The 24,881-nt window shown below is 39.8% G+C and overlaps 1 protein-coding gene across 2 annotated transcripts in view; it reads left to right on the plus strand.

Moving 5' to 3' along the window:
* Positions 1–24,881, plus strand: part of LOC140935276 (uncharacterized) — a 40,889-nt gene that overhangs the window by 8,550 nt on the left and 7,458 nt on the right. For both annotated transcript variants that reach the window (XM_073384825.1, XM_073384826.1), the window contains exons 3-5: positions 12,941–13,080; positions 15,335–15,578; positions 20,669–21,013. In XM_073384825.1, the coding sequence (XP_073240926.1) occupies positions 12,941–13,080; positions 15,335–15,578; positions 20,669–21,013 (729 nt within the window). The remainder of the gene's footprint in view (positions 1–12,940; positions 13,081–15,334; positions 15,579–20,668; positions 21,014–24,881) is intronic.

A 24,881-nucleotide genomic window follows, 5' to 3' on the forward strand; every position in this document is an offset into this window, starting at 1 on the left:
GCGCACTTTTTGGGAAACATTGGCTTTACGGAGAGTGGCCTGCCAATTGGAAATCATTGAACATTGCATTTTTGGAGCTCTTTCCGATTACTATCTCGCTCCACGTGTGGGGATGTCAAATGAGCAATCAATGTGTCTCTCTGTTTACTGATAATGCGGCTTTGGTTGACATTATCAATAAGCAGACTTCAAAACACCCCATGATCATGATCTTAGTACGTGACCTTGTCCTAACATCACTACGTCATAATATTTTGTTTCGGGCTTATCATATACCCGGTGTTGACAACACCCGGGCGGACTTAATTTCTCGTTTACAGATTGTAGATTTCAGGAAAGCATTCCCAGATACCGACCCAGAGCCAACTCATGTTCCCGAGACCCTTCTCCCGCAGAAGTGGTCGATACGTTAAAGGAATTACTACATTCCTCACTGTCGGAGCAGTCTCGCAAACAATACTCACGTGCTTGGGTTGTCTTTACTGAATTCTATACCCGCTATCAGGGTGCCGATTTACATTTGCCTGTTTCGACCGCGTGTATCGCATTATTCATTTCCTTTTTATGTGCCAAGGGCCTTGCTCCTGCTACCATAAACTCGTACCTGTCAGCAATAGCATATGTACATAAGATCAAAGGCCACTACGACCCGACCAAATCATTTTTAGTTGAAAAGCTTCTTGTGGCCGTCGGCCGCCGTGGTCAGGCCGATGTTCGTATGCCCATTTCACGTCCATTATTGTACGAATTAGTAGAGCTTTACAGCATACTAGCCCATCTGCCTATCGTCGATCTCTGTTCGGGGCAATGTTCATGACAGCATTTTATGGTTTCTTTAGAATAGGTGAATTATCTTGCAATAGTAAACAGCAAGTTGACACCGTTGTGCAATTTGATCAAGTCACTTTTTTGAAACAATCTTCTCGAGTGACGGCTGTCAAGATTGTGATCACTAAGTTTAAACACAACACGAATAATCGGCCGTTTGTCATAACTATAGAAAGCGAACCTTCTGAAACGTTTTGCCCCGTGCAGACCTTAATCGACTACATTAAACTTAGGGGTTACCATAAAGGCCCCTTGTTCACGTGTGCAGCCGGCGGGGCAATCTCGACAAATAATTTTAACACTGAGCTCCGTCGGGCTTTGAACTTTTGCGGCCTTGATTGTTCTCGCTACAAGAGCCATAGCTTTCGCATTGGTGCAGCGTGCCATGCGTCTGAGAAAGGTTTTTCGGATTCGCAAATACGTGCCCTAGGTAGATGGAGTTCGGACGCTTTTAGAACTTACATTCGTCCGCCTTCGCTCAAGGCTAACTAATTGTTTTTAAACGTTTCAAAGACGCAGGTCAAGCCGCGGTTGGATCTCCGTTGTATAGGTCAGTCAGGAGCTGCTATACAGTGGTGATTTTCACTACGGCTATTTAATCATCCGTTATGGGACCAGTATATTTTGTCTTCAGCTCTGGTTAGCTTTCACGGGCCACGGTGGATTCTCTGATGCGTGGGTCAGTCAGGGGCTGCCATACTGAAAGGGTTTTTCACTGTGGACTCTTTCCGCTATCACTTACTATGTACTTTACCAATCTGTTCCCATCTATTACTTTATCAATATGTTATCTGTATTACGAAGGAGCTACGGTCCTGGCACGAATTGCTATGTTATTTAACCTCTGTTTTTAATGTCAGTTCGCGTGCGGTTCATGACTAGGTCAGTCAGGGGCTGCTGGAAATGACCGTACTTTACAGGATTTTCTTATATCCTCGCTGTTTTCAGTTTAATACTCCTTGGGGTTCTTAGTTCCGGATCTTGGTGGGGTGGTCACACGCTGTGTGCCTTGTGGCGCTTATTTCTTCCCCACCTTTTCCGAAGAGACATTCAATTACTTAATTTTTTCCATGTCACGTCACGCTCTGATTAGTTTGTTAAGCGTGGCGTGACTTTTTACTGTTATATTAATAAATACGTCACAATAGTGGCCAATTTTATCCAACCATATGAGTACATTGTCTCTTCGTAAAACTAGTGCGACCCGGAGCTAATTACCCCTCGACTACCTAAGTTTGCGAGATTAGTAAATCTCTTATATATAACTTTCGGAAAGGTATCGTGATGTAAAAATATGGTCTTTCACTGTATATTTCTCGGGAAAAAGGCGATCACTATTACATCCAAACACTGTACAGGGATCTTTTTTCCCATTATTACAATCTTATTCTAAGAAAACTTTGAGAAAAATGTCCCGAAAAGCGCTCGAAAATACAAACGAAATGTGCTCATGCCCCCTGGGCGTCCTATAATGCTCCTTAAATCGAATTAATTCAATATGGCCGCCGTATCGCTAAAAAGGTCTATTGATGAGAGAGGTTTTCCTTTTGATGAAATATAATTTAACTACACTTAAGATATATTTCAAACAGGGGCGAAAATTTAAATTTTTGGTCAAATAAGATTAAAATACAGGAAAATAGTGTTCAAATACTGAAAATACATTTTAAATACTTTAAAATCAGTTTCAAAATACATATGGTTTGGTAAGGGCGAGAACTGGAAGCAAAACCATCGGCTATATTTACGTGTAGGGAAATGACGTGTACATGAGGGTGATGAATTACCGCTGACTTCCAGTACCATAGGAACATATACAGGATCTTGTGAATTTCCTAATATACGGTCATTTATGAATTACTTACACGATACATAACTTCCTTATATGGTTTTGGTGGGCGATACAGACCCAAAGCAAACGTTCGTTGTTCGTCCGTTCAACTTAAGTGTCAATTTGGCCGAAAGTGTATTCAAGACATTTATACGCTTGAAATATTGCCTTTATCTTCACATAGTCGAGTACAATATCAGTGGCACGAGAAAAGAAAACTAAAGAAAGAGTACACCTTCACTGAAATTTGGCGTCAAAAGTATGTTATGTGGCGAAAAATATATTGATTCTAGTCATCGATTCTCCATTACGAGTTATTTGCAAATAGCACACGAGTTAATAAGTCTCAAGTTTTACTGAGTGAAAGCTTGTTTTCTTTGCTTTAAGTGCCGTGTATTCAAAAAATATAAGAAAACCGGCCAAGTCTTCTTTTCTTTTGAGGCATTTCCTTCCACGTTTTGAATGTAAAAGTTATACATATTTTTTTAATAAAGTAACGGAGCAATTTGTAGCAGAGTAATAACCAGATCGAACATATACTTTGGGTGTCCAAGTTATTCATAATGTGTATTTAGCAAAACATGTGGTTTTATCAGAATTAACTGACGTAAATTGGCCACCTACAGTAGAGAGGTTTGAGAACTAAACCCTCTCAGTTGGTAAAACCAACTTTCCATGTTTCACTTTGTTGCCCGTTGAAGCTGAGCACTCCAATATCTTAATAAACTAACCAATGAATATTAGAGACCTTTAGATTCGAAGAGGAGGTTACGCGCTTTCCAGATCGCAAAATGATAAAACTTCTAACATCTGATATCTTGTTTTCGCCACCACGACATTCGCGCTAAGGCTCGTAGTCGAATGACGACGGCTACACGTTTCCCCCCCAAAATGATGCTGGTTCACGCGCGAGCACTTCGTAATATTGAGAAAATCTCGCACTAGAAGTCGTACTCGTCTTGGAATCTAAAGGTCTCTATTATTTATATGCATGAAGTATATTTCAATTATTATATGGCTGAGTCTGTTTTCGCCATGCGATTGGTCAATTTGCGGTCCGTAACTTGCTATAAGGACCAAAATTTTTAAAGGAAATGCTCATTTCGGAGCTCTAAATGTCTTTACCTCGAACAAAAGGTTTAAATAAAGTTATAAGACGCCTGTCAACCTTGAGGACTTGGATGTTGACTTTGGCCTTCAACATTTTGAACTGTGTCTATTTGTGAACGAAGGCGATAAAGAAACTAACTCGTAATCTTGATCGAAGAGGATTCTAGTCAGTGATTGAAAATTTATCGCAGTACACAGTTAAGGAGACGAAAATCGACTGGCAGAGATTCGAGATCTTTTGCCGAAGAGAAATGAGTAATTCCTTCGACAAATATGATAACAAACATACCTGCACCCGATCATCTAGACAAGCTTCTTTGCCATTTGCAGTCTTTTTTCAAAGACCGACGAAAGAAAGATAGAAGCGAGTTCGAGCCAGACACAATGTCCAGTTTTCAAAAGACTCCAGCGTCACACTAACGAGTGAATACTTAAGAGAGTGTCTCTGTAAGAGCGGTCCGGTCGATTTTGCCTGAGACACAGATTTAGCTCATTTCTTGTGTGTTGTAAGACCTTCATGTACCTATACTAAAACCACAATCTGTTTGATCGGATCTCTTTATTTTTCAGAGTTTTACGGAAATTAAATTTCACTCGAGCGAAGGGCCTTTCGTGACACTTTTCAAGACTTTAATTTGAGACAACTTTGGAGGACAATTTACAAAAAAGTACGGGACTCAGCAAACATCAAATACCACAGACATGTACACTAACTCTATCTTATCCATCGAGGCGACTTTCGTGAACATCACGTTTCAATCAAGCAAACAGGAAGACTTGAACGACACCTTATCGGTCCGCTTAAGTCACACACGCGAAAACCGATCAAATTCAAGGTATATTTTTGAAAAAGTGAGGCGTTCTTAACTGATCCAACTAATATAGCTAGGAAGTAGGTGCCATAGTAAACGTAACTACAGAAAAAAACTTTGCGGCCCGACCTTTACGAAAACTTTATAACTCCGTGAACTTACCTAGTTTTTGGCAATCTCCAAGTTTTGCCGCCATTTTGAGGGACTTGTCAACATGAAGCGTAGCAGATATAAATCGAGCAGGTAGATCTAAAACCATCAGAAATACAAACGAAAGCATTCAAATGAACTGCACTTTCAATTCAAGGGACAAAATTTGAAATTGTTCGTTAAACCTACCATTCCTGCATTCCCATGCGACCATTTCTTCCCACAATTCAAACACTACAACTAGCGGTCGAATTTCTCTCGTCGATTCCACCGTAGGAAATAACCTGTGACACCCAAGCTTCGACTCGAATGTGAAGTACGAATCAAACAACATAACTGCTTCATCTTCGAGGCCATATCACGCTGGTATTTTGATTTTCTGATCGACAAGAACGGTGATCAGGAAGTGATCGCCATGTTTACTTCATAAATGTGACCGCTGACCAGCCGCTGAGTGAAAACAGTACGGCGCGGGTTGGTGTGGGTGGCGGACTTATCGTCATAAGATATTCGAATACATGCTAACAAAGCTTTAGGACTCTCAGTCTAAACAGTGAAGGCATGCTTCGTGGTACAGACAACTTTTATTTTATTCTCATAACTTTTTCCTTTAAATTAGAACTGGTGTTAAATAATAGAGTTATTGAAATATTTTTAACCGAGGTACCCATATGACCATTTTGCTTGTACTCAGTGGTATAAAATAATATATAAGTAATATAAGTATATAAATAATGATATAAGTCCCTCAAAATGGCGGCCAAACCTTGGAGATTTCCGAAAATTAGGTAAGTTCACGGAGTTATAAAGTTTTAGTAAAGGTCGGGCCGCAAAGTTTTTTTCTGTAGTTACCTTTTCTATGGCACCTACTTCCTAGCTATATTAGTTGGATCAGTTAAGAACGCCTCACTTTTTCAAAAATATACCTTGAATTTGATCGGTTTTCGCGTGTGTGACTTAAGCGAACCGATAAGGTGTCGTTCAAGTCTTCCTGTTTGCTTGATTGAAACGTGATGTTCACGAAAGTCGCCTCGATGGATAACTGGAGAGTTAATGTACATGGCTGTGGTATTTGTTTTTTGCTGAGTCCCGTAGTTTTTTGTAAATTGTCCGCCAAAGTTGCCTCAAATTAACGTCTTGAAAAGTGTAACGACAGGCCCTTCGCTCGAGTGAAATTTAATTTCCGTAAAACTCTGAAAAATAAAGAGATCCGATCAAACAGATTGTGGTTTTAGTATAGGTACATGAAGGTCTTACAACACACAAGAAATGAGCTAAATCTGTGTCTCAAACAAAATCGACCGGGCCGCCCTTACAGAGACACTCTCTTAAAATGCTCTTAGTTTTGACCGAATAAACTTTAAAATATGTCTGTAAACCCTGAGGACAGGGATGTTGACTTTGCCTTTCCAAATTTTAACCTAGCTTTGTTTTAATGAGAACGAAGCTGATGTAGAAACTGAATCGCAACCTTACCGAGGAAGAGAATTTAGTCAGTGTTTGAAAATTTTAACGCAGATCACAATTGAAGACCAGAATGAACTGGCACAAAGAGAGGTTTTCCCAAAACAATTAACGAGCGAATCCTTCGACAATGACAACAAACTTACCTTGTAAAGCTTTTTTGCCTTTTGTACTTACGGATCCTCGTTTTTTTTTCATCGATTTATAGCCCGCGCGCTTCGCGCTGGGGCCATAAATCGATGGAAAAAAACTCGGTCCGTAATTTACAATACGGACCGAAAACTTGGCTAATAAGAGGTATGTATACTCGAAGTATGCTTCTTGGAAGTACACCTACAGTATACTTCTTGTGAAGTATATATACTTCAAGTATACTTTTTAAGTGACTAAAAGTACTGTACTTTAAGTATACTTTCGTTAAGTATACTTAAAGTATAACTGAATTCCTACAAGGGGGTCGCTGACCCGACATGAGTTACTTTCGTACCGGTCTGATTCCGTACCGTTCTCAGAAACGAATCTCAGACAGGGTCCTTAAATAGCATGCTTCTTCGTATGGCTCCATCATTTTTGCTTTTTCTTAGTAAAAATAGGAACACTACTATGGATAACATCAGTAAACAAGACTTAGAAGTAGCTTCAATATGCTTGGATTAATGTGAGGGATTGCACCATTTTGAGGTGCTGTGCAGTAAACATTAACAGGCCACCAGATGAGCGTTAGATGAAGCTTATAATTTTCTGGGAGCAGTACACTCTACGGTTGTCTACTAACTGTCTACTGGCGTAAATTGTGTGCCAGTTAGGACAGTTAGTGAATAATATGTTAAGTAATCGACTTGTGAAAGTTATATAGTTCCAAGAATCTCCCGTTTTGAGTTCGTACCGGTCTTTAATGTAATCGACCAAGCATTTCGTCCCGGTCTCATGTAAACGGCTGCAAAAGTTACAAAATGTGGTACCGGTCTGAGTTCGTCCCGGTCTCCTGTAAATACCCCTTGAGTCAAGATCGTCTGCTGGGTCACAAAGTTCGAACTTAGGACGCGTGGACATCGAGCCAATCCACTGAATCAGAGTAGAAGGCAATCTTAATAAATTTCATCTCGAACGAGGCTCAATATACAGTATCATACAAAGTTTTAATTTATTACTGAGTTTAGTTCAACGCATATGAACGTCGACGTTTTTCCCGGCGACGATCTTCAGACGTTCTATTCGTCTGAAGCAGACGGATAGAACGTGTTGTGCGATCCAAACTCATTCGGACAAACTTAACTGAGCTAGAACTTTTCATGAACTTAACTCACGAAGTCTGATTCGTCTCATGAAAAGTTCGACGTTTGGCCTTGGCCGTACTTATTATATTACAGCTGTTTCGGATAACACGCAACCTGCGATGTAAAAACCGTCAAAATCTGAAGGCTCGGCGCTGCAATTAATCATCTTTAGACGTATGTTATTGAGCTCCGTTGATGGTCACTAAAAATCAAATGAGACGTGGAAAATAGATCGGAAGAAGATCACAAGTTATCTCAAGGAACGTACGACCCGAAAGACATCAAGAAGGCTTAAGAAAAACCAATTTGTGCGAAGTAGATCAAGAAACCGAAGAAGGACAAGTTGAACTGATCGATGGGCTTGAGGAACCTAGCGAATTGTCGATGACAGTGGGAGAAGGTGACACTGGTTTGGTATTTCTAAGCGGTAAAGATATCTTTTCCCTGAAAACCGAAGAACTAAAGGCTGAGCTAGACAAACGGGGTACTTTGGTGGAACGTTTGCGCGCCGCCATGATATCTGAACATATCTCCCAAACGTTTGAAATTACCACAAACACTCACAAGTTAAGGAGACACCTATCAAGACGAACTCGCATATCCAAGATCAAGAAATATACTCATTTATAGAAACCAAAGTGAGAGAGGTTTGCCTTCATTAAATCGAACAGCTGAAATCAGAGGCAAGTTCATCCTATGCAACAGGGGCACCCAACGATTGATTTCTGTGAAATATCTCAGGGGCACCCAACGACAATTTTCGGAACAATATCTGTTCGGAAGACGATTTGAGATCTAGAATTTTCGGAACATTTGTTGTAAAATTTCTTGCTTGCCTGCCTCTCCTAAGATTTTCGAACATCAAAAAAATGGTCTGAATTGCCTATTTTTAACGGATTTTTACCCTAATCAGGTCACCTAGAATTTTCGGGAGCCTTTTTTCTGGCTGAAATTTTCGAAAAGGTAAGTTTTGATCCCTATAATTTTCGGATCACTACACTTTCAGCTAGGAAATCCGAACAGATGAAAAATTTTTAGGGGATAAAAATATGCCTAAGTCTACCGTTTATATACTAAGATACGTTTAACAATGCTATGTTTAAGTGGTTTTGAACTATATACTCGTTGGGTGCCCCTGATATCTGTTCGGAGAGGCAAATATTGCCTAGAGTTTTCTATATATTACTTGAGGACGGCTAAAAATTTCTAGGTGACCGTTCCATACATGTACAATTTTCGAAGCATATCTAATAAGTTCCCTACAATTTTCTGAAGTTTAACTCTTCACATTTCATTCCCAAGGTTAAGCTATATATCGTAGAAAAAAGGAAACCTAACCATGCTAACATTTTCGCTTTCGAAAACGCGATAGAGAGAGGAATTGAAGAAAAATTCTAATGTTCATAAAGGCTTTAAATTACATATAAAATTTTGGTGAAAATAACGCCGAAGCCCTTGTAAATTCGAGAAGACTCAAATTCCCCTAGGATGACCGAACAGAAAACAATTTTTTAGCACCGCTTAGAATGCATTTCTAGATATCTAAAAGTACTCTGGATAGCTTAAAATGTGTTGTCAATGAATTAAGGAGGAAACCGTCGTTGGGTGCCCCTGATGCAAATGAAACCATTTCGTCGCTTCAGAAAGAAAATGACACCCTCAAACAAAGGCTTCAAGAGTTAGAATCTCGCCATACAAGCATGAAACAAGAAGCTACAATCCTTATCGATGAAAACAAAAGCGTGATGACTGCAATTAGGCTGTCAAACAATGAATTGCAAACTGTATTGAAAGCGGACGACGTGAGATGTTTTCCGCCCAGTGAGCGTCCAGATAAAAAAGAATGGCTAGTCGTTGGCGCTAAAAAGGAAAAGGAAAAAACCAAAACAAAGGAAAACAAAGAAAGACGACCCAATGCTAATGACCCAAGTGACAACTAAAATTCTATTTCAGAAAAAGTACAGACCACCCTATTGATTGGTGGCGGCTATGATAAAAAATATTCAAGGTACGCAGTTAGGGAAAGCTGTTGACCATCGGGTAGTGGTAAAGTCGTTCTCTAGTGCCACCACAAAAGCCATGAAGGATGATCTTAAACCTAACTTGGAGCTTTTGCTAGATCAAGTCATTTTGCACTAACGACCTCAAGTAGAAAGAACCACAGCAAGTTGCCGCCTCGATCGCAGATCTTGCTAGACAGATTGAAAACCCATCTGATGCCTCAATCACCATATCAGAGCTTGTTTTCAGAAGGGACAATTTCAACGAAGCGGTAACAATAACAAATAAACATCCGTTAAGAGTTACTCCCGGCAGAATGGATGAGAACTTATTCAGCATCGAAATATCTCTGAGAAGGGATTAAATCAAGGAGGACTGCATCTTAATGTCAAAGGCAATCAACAATTTTTTAAGAACTTTCAGGCAAGCCCAGGGTGAAATAATGCCGTGCCTATTCAACGTTCTACAAGCAATACCGAGAAATCTCATATGCCAAATCATAGCGTTAGCGAGCCCAGCTCATTATTGCCGTCTCGTCGCGGTTTTAATTTAGGCTCTTTAAACCTCAATATAGATGAACTTAGAACAGGGGCACCTAACTTCAGGTTTTGGAAAATATCCTGGAAAATATCTGTTCGAAAGACGATTTGAGATCTAGAATTTTCGGGGCATTCGTTGTAAAATTTCTTGCTTGCCTGCCTCTCCTAGGATTTTCGAACATCTAAAAAACGGTAAAATTGCCCATTTTTAACGGATTTTTACCCTAAAAAGTTCACCTAGAATTTTCGGGAGCCTTTTTTCTGGCTGAAATTTTCAAAAAGGTAAGTTTTAATCCCTATAATTTTCGGATCACTATAGACTTTCAACTAGGAAATCCGAACAGATGAAAAATTTTAAGGGGATAAAAATAGGCCTATATCTACCGTTTGAAAACTAAAATACGTTCGACAATGCTATGTTTAAGTGGTTTTGGACTATATTCTCGTTGGGTGCCCCTGTTGGAATCCTTCTAGCTTGTAACGACATTGATATCTTATCAATCAATGAGACTAAGCCCAATGAAACCACTACAGACCACGAGGTCAATATCCCTGGTTATACCATAGTTCGTCGTGACAGAATTTCAAACGGTGGTAGAGGAGTACGTTTCTATGTGAAAAGTTCAATAAATTTCACTATACGAAAGGATTTAAACGTGGATACTCTTGAAAATCTGAGTCTGGAAATTCAAAAACCTACAACCCTTGTCGAAACGTCTTGGGACACTTGAGGAAATCAGGCACAAAGTCGCACTTTGCTAAATTAACTCATATTCTACCTCTTAAAAAAGCTTGGGGATGTTGTTATAAGGGGCTATTTCTGCCGTCCCCCTCTCCCCCAAGCAGTGTTGATTGTGTTGAATTCAAACTTGAATACATAACGCCAACACTGCACCGAGGGGGAATGGGGGAGGGAAGATGCCTCAGTTTGAGGAGCTATTGTGTTAGTGTCCCAAGAGTTTTGACCAGGGTTGTAGCTGTAAACCGTTTGTTGTTGTCACGTGGTATAGACCAACAGATTCTCCCATTGGTATCTTTTCACCTTTCGAAACCTTAATTGGGAAACTCGATTCTGAAAATACTGAATATTACCTTATGGGAGATTTAAACTTTGAGATGATTGTTACTCGACATGACAATGATACCCGCAAACTAATGAGTGTCACAGATACATATGGCCTTCAGCAGCTTATAACTGAACCAACGAGAATAACTCCCACCTCTGCAACTTTAACTGATGTAATCTTCACTAACTGTCCAGATAGAATTGTGTGCTCGGGAGTTCGTCACATAAGTATTAGCGATCATAGCATAGTCTTTGCCTATAGGAAATTATTCATCAATGGAACATCAAGAGGGCACAACGTTATAACTTGTAGGAATTTTCGAAAATTCAAGAGAGAAAATTTTCGTAATGATGTTGCATCTCAAAGTTGGGACCAAATATACTGTTCAACCAATCCGAATTAATGATATGTGGTTACAATGGAAAAGGTTGTTTTTCTATATCGTTGACAAATTAAACATGCCCTCCTAAGGACAATGCGTGTTCAATGGTATTGCGCATCAATGGTTTCAGTCATATTTAGAGGACTGCACACAAATGTGTTCCATAAATGGGCTCCTCTTTAGCAGTTGCTCTTTAAGTTGTGGTGTCCCTCAGGGTATTATGTTAGGTCCATTATTGTTTCTATTATATATTAACGATCTTCCCAACTGCCTGTCAAATTGCGAGCCTCAGATGTATGCTGATGACACCCATCTTACATACGCGACCAACAATATTCACAATATTCAGACAAGTTTAAACGAAGACTGGAAATATTCACAATTGGCTAAGAGCAAACAAACTCACTCTAAATATGACTAAAACCGAGGTCATGTTGATTGGATCTAGGCAGAGGCTAAGTACTGTAACAGTTTCCCCTACACTTGCAATTACGGATGATTTTCGAGTTACCCAAGTCGCTGCTGCTAAATCTCTTATTACATCTCTTATTCCATCCATCCATCCATCCATCCATCCATCCATCCATCCATCCATCCATCCATCCATCCATCCATCCATCCATCCATCCATCCATCCATCCATCCATCCATCCATCCATCCATCCATCCATCCATCCATCCATCTATCTATCTATCTATCTATCTATCTATCTATCTATCTATCTATCTATCTATCTATCTATCTATCTATCTATCTATCTATCTATCTATCTATCTATCTATCTATCTGTCTACCTCTTAGGAAACAGAAGTTTCCTTTAGCGGGTTCAAAAGGTCATGTATTTTAAAAGGTTTGCGATTTGTGATTGGAGGATTTCGATCCGTTTTGTATGTTTCTGTGTTTCAAGGTTCATTGCTTTTGAACTTCAGAGTTCGAGTGTTTTCACGTTTTAGGTGTTTTAGCTCTCAAGTTTTTTTTTTTTTTTGCCCTCTTACTAAAACATGGCAAGTTTAGTTTTCCATGGTGAAGTTGTTCCTATAGAGCTTCCAAATCCAGAGGAAACGCAGATATGGAAAGGCGAAAACGAATCGATACGTTCCTGCCAACATTTTGCAGCTTTTGCTCGTTATTGCCGCCTTTATCTGACAGACAAGAATTGCAAGCTATGGTAACGGTTTGATTGACGTTGAAGAAAAACCAAAATCCTGAAACGTTTTTGACAACGCAGGAAGACTGTGTTATCCGAAACAGCTGTAAAGTAAAATCAATTTTATTTAACAATTTGTTTATTGGCTTTGGTAGCCGGACGACCTGTACAAGGTAGCTACTTCCAGTGCAGAAGAATTTACCCTGCACACAGTGGCCCCAAGGCAGGGTAAATTTAAAACTTGAAAACTGTCAACACGTCTCGCTTCATGATGACTGCATTTTGCCTGTTGTGAAAGCTTTAATTATCGTTTATAACTAATATTTTCAAGGTTTCCAAGGCAGCAGAGTACTCAGCGAAACCAGATGAGCAGTTGGCAAATAGACTAGGCACTCATTATGTTAGAAAAATTTCGTATGGTGGTCAGATGGTGGCAAGTATCAAGCTCAATTTTTCTCAAACTTCAGTGAAGTATGTTAAGTTTATTTGCTTTGTTTAAAATTAACCATATAAGGTATTATTTCGATAAAGATTTATGACAATACTTTTAAAAAGTCATTCAGAAGAAAGTCTTCGAAATTAAAGTTATCTTTATTACTATTAAACCTTGCAGTGCTAGTTATATAATTTGTTGTTGTTGAATTGGTACCTCGTAGCGATGGAAATGGATTTGGGACACGCCCATAAAACAAGGTTCTGGTACCTTTTAGTGGTGTTCTCAAAATTTTCCGACGAGCAACCCCGTCACTTCTGTAGGGGAGTACCCCTCCCCCGGGTTCTATATACCTACATAACGTCTTTTTGCCGAAGAAAAGAGGGAACACGACATTCAAAGCATTTTAACAGGGAAGAAGAAAAAGTTTTCGTTCTAACTTCAGCTTCAACTCACAGACAACTTTGTTCGCGAAGCCATTTGATGAGAATAAAATGCATTAGGCAACTCAGATGCTGTGGTGTTTTAAACTTATGTTATGGATGATTTAACACAAAATAATAAGCAGAAAATTATTTTTTAAAAATTTTTATTTAATTCTGGAACCGATGTATTCATCGAGTTAAAATCGCTTGACAATTCGATCATCGATCCCTACTGACACGCAAAAACATCGGCTGAGTCGAGCACGTGGTAATTTAAATTCAGCACTGAATCCTTCTGAAAACGCCTACAAAACTGTGTAAGAAAATTCGTATTTACAAACTCAATTTTCTTAACCATGATGTACAAAATGTACCTGAAATTGCTTAAAACTCCACTGCAATGGTTAAATTTCAGGACAAAACGAGCGCAATAAGGTCAGATTCCTCAAAGGCTCCAAACAAATTTCATGACTGAAAGCATTTGTTTTTTCACAAAAAGAACATTGAGGATTCTTTTGAACCTTGTCTTTCCATCGGTCTCTTTAAACAGTCCATTTTCTACCTCTCAAAGTGAAATTTTACCTCTGAAAACCACTGTATGATGAACGCCTATCTCCGAATAATTCGGGGCGATTAGTGTTATTCAAATTTCGGATCAAAAACATCCCAAGCGTCTCTCATTGGTTAATCTATTCTGCTGCCAATCACAAGGAATCAGCTGAACTCTTTGTCTTTTTCTGATTGGTACATTTCGATCCACTGCCCACGACGGCCCACAAACTGTCTGCAGAGGAATTGTGACCGTTGGAAATCGCAAATTTTCAGGGTCATGCTGTGTTTGTTAAAAGTTTTGTCTGCCCTATTTGGACCTTGAGAATAGTTTGTCTTCTCGAGTGTGCTGCTTTTTTGTCCATTTCGTTGCCACCGTTTTGCACGGCTACAACGTGAAAGTTCTTAGTCAAACGTTTTATTGAGGAAATGTCGTATGTCTTCCTGTTCGCTTTATTTTTTCACCACCGCTCATTTTCATAATGTTTTTCTTGCAACGAAATTTGTGTCTTTTGGTTTTTTTACCTCTCGCTCTAGCTCTTCCTCGTTATCCACGTCACGTCAGTTTAGACATTAAAATTTTGTGGGAAAAAGACTCGCTTTGTTGTTGCTTTTTGTTTCTAAAAGTGTGGGTGGCCATGCGCATGCGATTGATGTACCTCAAAAACGCTCAGGTGCTTAAAATGCGAGAATTTCACCCCGGCTCATAGGAAGGGGTGGACTTACGTACGTAGGGAAGATTTTGTCAGAACGAAAATTTCTTGAATGTAAAGACAACCAAAGTTTCTGACCCATAATGCTCCGATACGCGCGCCTCACGGGTGCGAGAGGTCTACTATCACTTCCTGCTTTTCGAATTCATTTCCGCTTCCTCGTCCTTTATCGAACAACTTTTTATTGTGAAAATGAATTAATCAGCATGTTACCAGCGTGGGATAAAGAAAAAATCTCAGTCCCCGACAGGATTCGTACCTATGACCTCCTAAACACCGGACGGGCGCTCTATCCACTTGAGCTACGGAGAAATCATGGAGAGCGAGGCCATATACTCAGATCTTTTCTGAGATGGACTCAGATTTCTTCTTTGTCCCACGCTCTTGACATGCTGATAATTCATTTTCATATTTATTTCACTGAGCTTAAAATTTCGTATCGTTCATTCTTTCACAACTTTAATTGTATTCTATGTTTTTATAATCCGAAAACGGTCAATCGAACGCGCCCTTAATTGTTGTCTTACCCCAGTTTTTATGTTTTTTTTGGGTAACTTACTGCACCTGAAATCTAAGAAGAGTTTTCCATTCGGAACACCTTTTAGACCTAGACTTAACGGCATTGTAGAGGGAGACATGACTTCTGAAGCTACTGCTGTGGCTTTGTCCAAGCAGCTGGACTCTATTATAACCGAGTGCCGTGATGCATCCAACATCTCAGTCACTTACTACACAACGGATTTGCCTTGCCAAACTGGAAGTACCCACAACCTTGAGGAGTTAATGAGACTATTTCGAGACTTCAGATCAAAAACAAGCAGCGGCGAAATAAAGGAGACCCCTATTGAGGTGAGTTGTACTTCACTAAATCCTTGGGAGTCTACATTTCCCAAAATTTATCATGGTAGAGGTGGGCTTCAAACGCCAAGGCGGTTTATAAGTGAAAAGACGGCTATCAACTACTATATCGAGCTTTCATCGATCACAACCGCAGTTCGAAGACTGCGGCCTTGTATCGGACAGTCTTAGTAGCCAATTGGCCGATAAACTACCAAAAATACAAAATCTGCGCGCCTTTAGGGCTATCACTATGTCTGATTACTATTCTGTCTATTATTAGCTATTATTTTTGTCCTTCGCACTAGACTAGGATGGGATGATCTTTCTACAAGAAGGAAGTGAAATGAATGTTTTACGCTGTGAACCATCAATCGTCGGAGCTACCTTCCGCCTGGCATTTTAACACCACTCAGCACAGGCTGTGAAAAACAAATCCTCTCTGCCCAAGCCTCACTCCTTCCGTACTACGGATGGACCCCAGGTTGTGGAATAATCTTCCACAGATTATGTTAGAGCAATTAGATCTTCACAAAAAAAAACTTAAATAGCGAGATCAATAGCTTTATGTCCACCTCGTAGTACTCCCACGCGGAAAACAAGTAAACCAGTTTTCCTATTAAATCTTTGTAACTGAGATAAATACCTTGTTTAAACTAGGAGTAATCGGAGCTTAGGAGAGTGAGTTCGATGTTTGTTAGGCGTACAGGTAGCAGTTGAGGGGGAAGGGTGGTTGCGATATAGATAAATATGATTTTGGCATATTTTGAACGTAAGGGTTGCATACAGCGAAACCTCTACTTAAACTGTGTATCATTATAAGACGGTTTTGAAAAGATATCGTATGGTTCGGTGTCAAGTGCTTGTAATCAGAGGAGACATTGGCCAGAATGCGTCGGGCGTGTAAATAGAACATTTTGTTTTACCGGCGCGATTACAGGGCGCAGTCGCTCAAAGGCCTATTAGTGGTTAACCCGGGATTCTTTTTCTTTCTTCAAAAACATTTCTTCGGATAATTTTCTCTGTTATTTTTAAGAGCATCCAATGATCAACTTGTTGACAAAATGAATTAAATTGACTTTACTGTTTTAAAAGCTTTCACATCTGAATTCACACTTCGCACTATTAAACCCTGTGAAAGCCTTCAATTGAATGTGTGTGCTGCTCACGTCAATAACTTTTCCAGTAATTTGGTCGAGCGTGTTGATTTCAGTGACTCGAGAGTGGCGCTACTCTGGGCTGGTTTCAGTAAGTTTTTCCTAATAAATAACATAGAGTTAAAGAGTTCGTTTGTCCGGTGCCGAAAATATCACAAGTCATGATCAAATCGCGCCACCGAGCTTTAAATCTCGGTAGATTTACTTTGTGGCAAAACGGCTGTCGTGCTACGCAACTTGGTAGATTTACTTTGTGACACAACGGCCGCCGAACTAAACCCGGTTTGATGCATGCACCAGGAGCAGACATTTTTCAAAGACAGCGACGAACCATGCTGAAAAATATGAAGGCTTATAATCCAAAGTAAAATTTAACAGCAAACTTCTGAAAGATGAACGCTTTGGACGATTCAGCAAACACAGATCGATGAACGCTTAACGAAGACGGAATATCAGAGGACGCAAGAATCACCACCTCAAAGCGAAGCAGATGTGTGTTGACGACGAAAATGCAATCTCAAAAAATCCTCCCTTATTAATTGCACAGGACACCCAATAATGCATAGAACACCCAACACAAATTAGGGGTTGCGTTCTCGTACCTCGAACGCAATAAAGTAAGTAGTAGCGGGGCTCTTTCCCTTGTGCGAAGCGAGCGAGCGTAGTTTATGAGGCTTTTTAGTTTTTAAGATTTGAGACAATGATCTGACCGAGTATCAGGTTTGATATAAGCTTACAGAACTTTAAAAAGCCTTTAGACATTTTCTCACCGCAAATAGAAAGAAAACGTTAAAAAAAAGAATATTTAGTTATAATTCTGGCTGTAAAAGAAAGCTTTGAGCAATTTTCTTACCTCGAGTTCATCTTTGAAACAAATACCGAAAAGCCGGCTTAAAACAAAAACTAAAGCTTTAAGCTTGAAGACTCAGGATTTTTAGGGACACTTAATATTTGTCTTCCTTGAATGAAAATTGTTGTCTCTGTATAATTTTGTTTCACCGAATTATATTTCTTTCATGGATTGTTAGTAGTCTCTCTTGTAATTTTAATCTTTGTGCCTTTTGTTTTTAGTCGTTCAGTGAACATAGCTTGCAGGAGTACTCAAAATGCCGCGCGTTTCAAACGCTTTTGAAGATTATACATCGATAAAACCATTAAATAAAAAAATAAACATAATAAATTCTTTATAACGCTGGAGCGTAACTCTGCTAATGTTCATTTAAAAATTCGACCACAGCTCTCACTGCAAAAGTGAGGACCACCTGGCCGTATAGGTGATATTGGACATTTTTTTAACGGGTTAGCTAAAAGCCCACTCGTGCTTCGATCATCCTGAATATTGAATGAGTGCAACTTGTATTGCAAAATTGTGAAATACTGCATTCTGTCCGAGGTCTGAATGATAAAAACAGGGCCTCATAATACTGTTTCACCTCAGATGTGATGCATAAATGGTATCAAAGGTTGGTTTACACGCACCCAGATTTGCTGGTAAGTTTTGTAAAGTAAACTTGTCGAACGCAAAAAATTCGACCTGATTGTTTTCGAGGCCCAATTAATCTACGGTGATCAAGAGCCATTATGGCTCTTAAATGTGATCGAAGATGATTGCTAGTTTTTGGGTGTACATATGAGGCTATCAACTCGATGTAAGATTTGGTTCACTCTTGGGCTGTCTGCAAAATATTTTTTCTCTAAAATCACTAACTATAGCCTTCCCTCAAAAGTCACATAAATTTGCTCTAAAGCTAACTGAATTGTGGATTACAAGTTCATTGTTTGATTTAAATTATAAATTTGTTAATGAGAGCTTCGCTTTTAGCCCAGGCTAAATTCATATATTATTTATGATTTGTTGCAACTTTCATATCCCTGGTGAAACAGACTTTTGACAACGTGTAATTCTTGGCATGTAAATGAGTGGCCGTCAAACTAACATTGATTGATGCTTGAACATCTACTAAGATCAGCACTGATTTGAAGAAGTTCATTGCTGGAGAATTTTTCAACTTTTAATACATAAGAGTCTAAAATATTAATTCAGGTGTTTTCCTTAACGTGCAACAATCGGAAAAAAGTTACTACCCAGTATCTGCAACATAGCCGAGAGGAATTTTAACACGGGTTACTCGACACTCAATTAAAAGAATGATATAGCTTCCTAACCAAGTTTTCTTTAGCAAAGTGGTTTTCCTAAGGATGAAACATGTATTTGTATACAGGATAAAAACGAAGAAACTTCGCAGGATAAATTTTTCTAACCCTGTTTTATTTTGCGCGAAGCCAGATTAGATGCCTTACAAGAGAGGATAAAGGGGACAGAGAGGGCATCCCCCATACACACCCTATTCCATAGGTAATTCGTCTCGAGTTATTTTTAAGACCATAGATCCCAAGGGGGATTAAACAAAAGCCAATCACACAGCGCGAATGTGTTCCGCGTGGATGACCCACGTTCAGAGCCACGTGTCCTTCACGATTTGACGCAGAAAAAAGTGGCCGAAGACAAGGAGAGCGATATTGCTATTTGTTTCGTCGACGAAAACGACTAAAGAGAGATTTCTGCTAAAGCTGTGTCAGCGAAACGGAAATTAAAATAGAATCGCCCTTCCTCTCCTGTATAGAGCTAACAGTACAGCAGGGAAATCCTTAACACACTGAATATTCTCTCAGGATCATTTATAATTTACAGTTTAAAGAGAGCAACTTCTGGTTTGATATTTATTCTTTTATTGGTCTTTTATTATTCAACAAAAATAACACTAGGCGTCCTACATGCTTTATTGTACAAACGACCAGTTTCAATAGACCGGCGAAATTTCTCATTTTATTAAAGTACTGAGGTTACGACAACTTCGAGTTAAACTGATTTCACGGGTTGTCAAAGAGTCCAGCGATTCCCTTTTCAAAGGTGAGCGCCGACTCATTTCGCTTCAATATTCATAAATGCTCTCGTTCTCTTTACGATTTCACTGCCTTTCGCCCGACATGTTTTGCACGGCGTTTAGTCATGCGAAACATCCACGCAGCGCGCAAGGTAACTTTATCCCGATTCTAAAAATAACTCGAGAGGAATTACCTATGGAATAGGGTGTGTATGGGGGATGCCTTCTCTGTCCCCTTTATCCTCTCTTGATGCCTTATAATTGCTTATCAATTCGTGGATGGATAAGGAAAAATGGTATTGGGTCATCTCGCCTCCAACGAAATCGCTACCAAGAAGAGGACTTATGTTTATAGTCTTAAGAATTCCCAAGCATACATAACAAATGAAAAAACTCTCATGAAAAGAAACGGTTACTTAATCATATTTCAAAGAAATAACTGGTGGTTATGAAACTTTTCTGCCAGTTTTTTAATTGATTTCGAGGAAGGAAAATGTCGAACTTCACATTAACCGAACCTGTCATCAGTACTTAGAGTATTACGATCGTGAAAAGTTCGAGACAAGGATCGTCTATTAGGATCGACGGATTATATTTGAGTCGACTTCAAATTCGCATAGGCTTGAGGAAAAAAGTAAAAATTCTAGGTAAGAAACAGGGGCGTAGCCAGCTTTTCGACTTGTTGTAGGCCTGGCTGACTGTGGGTCGTCATTTTATTTCCACATATCATGAAAAATGCTTGTTTATAATTCTGTCGATTGCACTCCTGACTAGTACGCACTGACCTCACCATCACATTGAGTTCTTGAGCTCTTTAGCTCACCCCAACAACGCACAATTTATTACAAGTGGTGGAGTGATGAAACCAAAAATTTGTGGGTCCGGACCTACCGGTTTATGCCCACGTAAGAATTACTATGTAATGTAAGTAAACGGTGTCAGTTGTTTCAATATTAATCGTTGGTGGAGATTTGGTTGGTGGCGAAATGACTGAGATTGCTAAGCATAATTTATTCTGCGCTTACCTCCCACTCCCCCTTTCTCTTTTTTGTGCAATTAGGTGGAACTTCAACAAACAGGGACGCTAATACCATCAGCGAGAGCATATTTACCAAATATGGCTTTGACAAATGCGCTAGAGGAGATAGAAAGCCGCTTTGATGATCTGCGCTCTGCGCAGTATCTTGTTAAGAACTATCGTCAAGATCTAGATAAAAAGAAGCGGAAATTTACCCAGGACCTGGAAAAGGTGTGCCAAACATTTATCGCGGCAATCTCTACATTAGACACTAGCGGAAATGATAACCAGTTCGACGATTGCTTCAAGGCGTATGAAGATGCTTTGAACGGATTGGACTTGGAGGGAAAGTTTACTAATTTCTGGAGAAACCTTCTGTCAAAAAAGGTTAGACAACTTGCATAAGAACTAATTTGTCAGTATTCAAGTCTGCTCACCTACCCCTCCCCTAATCCAACATTTTGCCGTAAGTGAGAAGTAAGTGTTAATGTCAGCTTAGGGGAGGGGTAGGTGGGCAGTTTCCCGGAAACCTAAATTGATCCGTTCTGGATCAATTTAGGTTTCTGAGAAACTGCTCACCTACCCCTCCCCTAATCCAACATTTTGCCGTAAGTGAGAAGTAAGTGTTAATGTCAGCTTAGGGGAGGGGTAGGTGGGCAGTTTCCCGGAAACCTAAATTGATCCGTCAGTAAGCAGCTGACAAGGCCACCCATCGACTGTCAGTTTTCTGTAAAATATGCTGTTCGGGAGAGCAAATATTGCCTAGAACTTTTCTATTACTTGAGGACGGCTAAAAACAGTTTGTGGATGACCGTTCCATTCAAGTACCTCTTTCGAAGGTCATCTAATAAATTCCCTACGATTTTTGGAAGTTTTATGTTCACATTTTGCTCTCCAAGTTAGGCTATGTTTCGTGGAAAAAAGGAAACCTAAAATTTATGGATTCAAAAATGCGATGGAGAGAGGAATCAGAAACTGTCTCACTTTCGTACTACGTGAAATTGCTCGGCTAAACTGATTTTCGGGAAAATAATACTCAAGCCATTGTAATTTCCAAAGACTCAAGATCCCGTTGGATTACCGAACAGACACAAATTTTTAGCGCCGCTTACAATGCATTTCTTGAGATCTAAAAGTACGCTGGATACGCTAAAAAGTGATTTAAATGTATATTTAGAAGGAAACCGTCGTCGGGTGCCCCTGACTCTGAGCTGGGCCCAGTGCTATACAGTCATTTTCACGGACAAAGAAACTTACATGCATGCATGTGGGTATTCAAATCAAAGCATTTCGAAGAAAACCAAAGAAACTAAAATCTTTATTTAGCCACAATACTAATTAGAGCTTCAGGCTTTACATGTAACAGAGGTCAAACAAAATTAAAACACTTTACAGCTACATCTGCGATCAAATCCTATCAGGAACACCTTATGAGAGGGTCTCAATGGGGTGGTGACTTTTACGGTTATCGGCTAAAATTTTGGCTCTTTTACGGCTATCGGTTAATTTTTTTCAGTTACGGTTAACGAAAAAGTTAAAAATTAACTGCTTTTGTTTCAAAAAGTTAAATATTAATTAACCTGTATTTTTTTTGTATTTTTAATCAAAATAAAGGTCTTCCGATCATCTCGGGATGAAATAAGCTATTCTTTTGAAAAATTTTCACATTTGATAGATCATACTTTTAATAAAGTATTCCACTTCTAATATTATTTACGCATAGAAATGTCAATAGTCAATTTAAAAATGATCTATGTGAAAAAGCAAAAGCAGACAAGCGAGCGCCCAACTCAAGGCCGGGGCGACATTCATTATAACAGAAATGGCCGTTTTCAAACTAGAGAAGGATTATTCGTGTGAGACGGGCTATTTGTTTGATGATTCACGTCAGATAGGTAATGTACGTCTTAATTTGAAAATGGAATAGTTTTAATTTTGAGTGAACAATTTTTTGAGTGAAAAAAATCGGAGAAGGGGTGTCTGTGGGGAGGGCGCGACTGTACACAGGCTAGTCTCGGACGGATGATCCATTTCTGGCTCTTGCGTGAAAACGGCCAAAAACAAAATTCCCGTGTCCAATGTTTTCAAGGATAGCGAATCACTGTACGGAACGACTGTCTGCCGTTGCCTTGTCCGTAGGCCGCATTATTCCGCGCTGCTAATGCGTTTCGGGTCACGTGGTCCGAGTGAGTTCCCCACCCATGCCTTGGCCGAGACTGGGACGACGCCGTACAGGGACTAGGCATAGCAATGTCTACCTTAGCGTCAGAGAAAAACAGGGAAATGTTGTTTATCGGCAACGTGTTTTACAAACAGTGACGTCTTTGCGTGCTGTTTCACTAGTGTTTCGAGGGCACGACCTCCAGAAAATTGCAAATATTAATCCCCAGCAAGAAGCCACACTTTCGCTATGGAAAAAATTAGTTCCCCGATAGAGCGCCGGAAATGGAGCCTAGGTCTTGGTTAACGCCTGAAAGGCGCTTCGCCTTACGTGCGTACGGAGTCACACTAGCCGGGAAATAAAAAACACAACCATAAGTGAGTTTAATACCTTCCTTAAAAGTAGCAAATCTAAGGAACACTTTCTTTTACGGTTAACTCTTTTTTACCCTATTTACGGCTAACGGTTAAAATTTTTCAATTTTTACGGCTATCGGCTAAATTTTTGACCGTTTTACGCCTATCGGTTAACCCCATTGAGACCCTCTTATGAGTCGTGCCTAGCCTGTCAACGCTTAGTTCTAACTGAATCGATCGTAACCTCGAGTCGTACAATTAAGTTTTCTGCCATGTTTCGGTCCGCATTTGGGAAGTAACGTTGACAGTATCTCCTGAAGGGAAGGGATTCCAACAAATCCTATGTCGGAAAGCCAACAACCACCACTTCTGCGAGGACAATGGATAGGAACCAAACTAACGCAGCCATATAATTGCGGCCATGCTTGATTCAAACTGAAGTTACTTTTCAGCTGCATCGTACATGAAGTGGTTTACATCGCTCAGGGTATAATTCGATGTCTCTTATACCACGACTCGCTTTGACCCAATATACACATGATTGTTTATAACGCATTTATATGGGCTCGTGTGGTACGCATATACAGCTATTTCGAGAAAGGTTGTCGGAAAAAAATGTGCAATACACTGTTCCTGACGCTGTAGCTGTCGAACCTACTTTTGTCGCTTTCCTTTAGCACAGTCACAGACATATGTCCATGACCTCTCCTGCTATTCTTTCAAATTTCTCTGAAAAACAGTGAACTCAAAGCCACCCACAATACCTTTCTTTCGGGGTTGTCGCGTGCACGTTATCCGACAACCTTTCTCAAATAGCTGTATATGCGCGTTTGTTAAGTGTATGTTTGCGTGGAACGGACGTATGAAAAGAAAATGGCCACATACTTGGGAAAAAAAACCACGAGGCAGGAAAGATCGCACGTATACGTGGCAAAAAACCGCACGAATATCGTGTCATAATTTTGAAACAAATGGCCGACCATATAGGCGTCCCTATTTTTGCTTCTCTCTTCTCCTCCCCATCCCCTTTCCCTTAAGAAACGCTCGATACTCACCCTAATCACGAAATCAACACTTTTAATTCTGCTTTCGTTGTGGGAAAAATCACTAACGCAACAAAGTGGTCAGTTCCAGTATCGTTATGTTTTCCTCGCAACTTCTGCACATCAAATTATCCCTTCTGGCCTTCTGCTTTGCCGATTTTACATTAAGCGTCTTTCAAGATGGCTGGGGTGGAAAAGTCGTCTCCAGAAATATTATTAACTGAAGTCGATAGAGGAGAAACATTAAGTGAAATTTTTGATAACGGTAATGAGAAAAACGTAAGTGATACGCGTGTTAAATAATATTTAACAATATTATTTAAAAAGATTCAACTATTTAACTTTCACTATCGAAGGACTCGCTAAGGAAGTGAAACCAGACAACACGCGAAGCTCCATCTTTGTAATTTATACTGTAAGCCGATCTTGCGAGTACAGAAGCCCAGGGGGGCCAAATAGTGATTACCTTGTTATAGGAAAGGTTTTCGACGGGTTTTGATGTTCTAACGACAAACAAATCGATCTCCTCTGGATCCTGTGATAAAACGTGTAAGGGCCTGTTGACATGGAGTTGGGGGACCCCAGGTAGGTGGGGTAACCCTCTTAGGTGGGGTAACCCGCTTGTCCATATTAATCTCTCATTTTAATTTGATCACGTTTACATGATAGGTGGGTTGACCCGCCACATGTTACCT

This window comes from Porites lutea, chromosome 4 (genome assembly GCF_958299795.1).
Source record: "Porites lutea chromosome 4, jaPorLute2.1, whole genome shotgun sequence".
In the NCBI taxonomy this organism is placed as follows: domain Eukaryota; kingdom Metazoa; phylum Cnidaria; class Anthozoa; order Scleractinia; family Poritidae; genus Porites; species Porites lutea.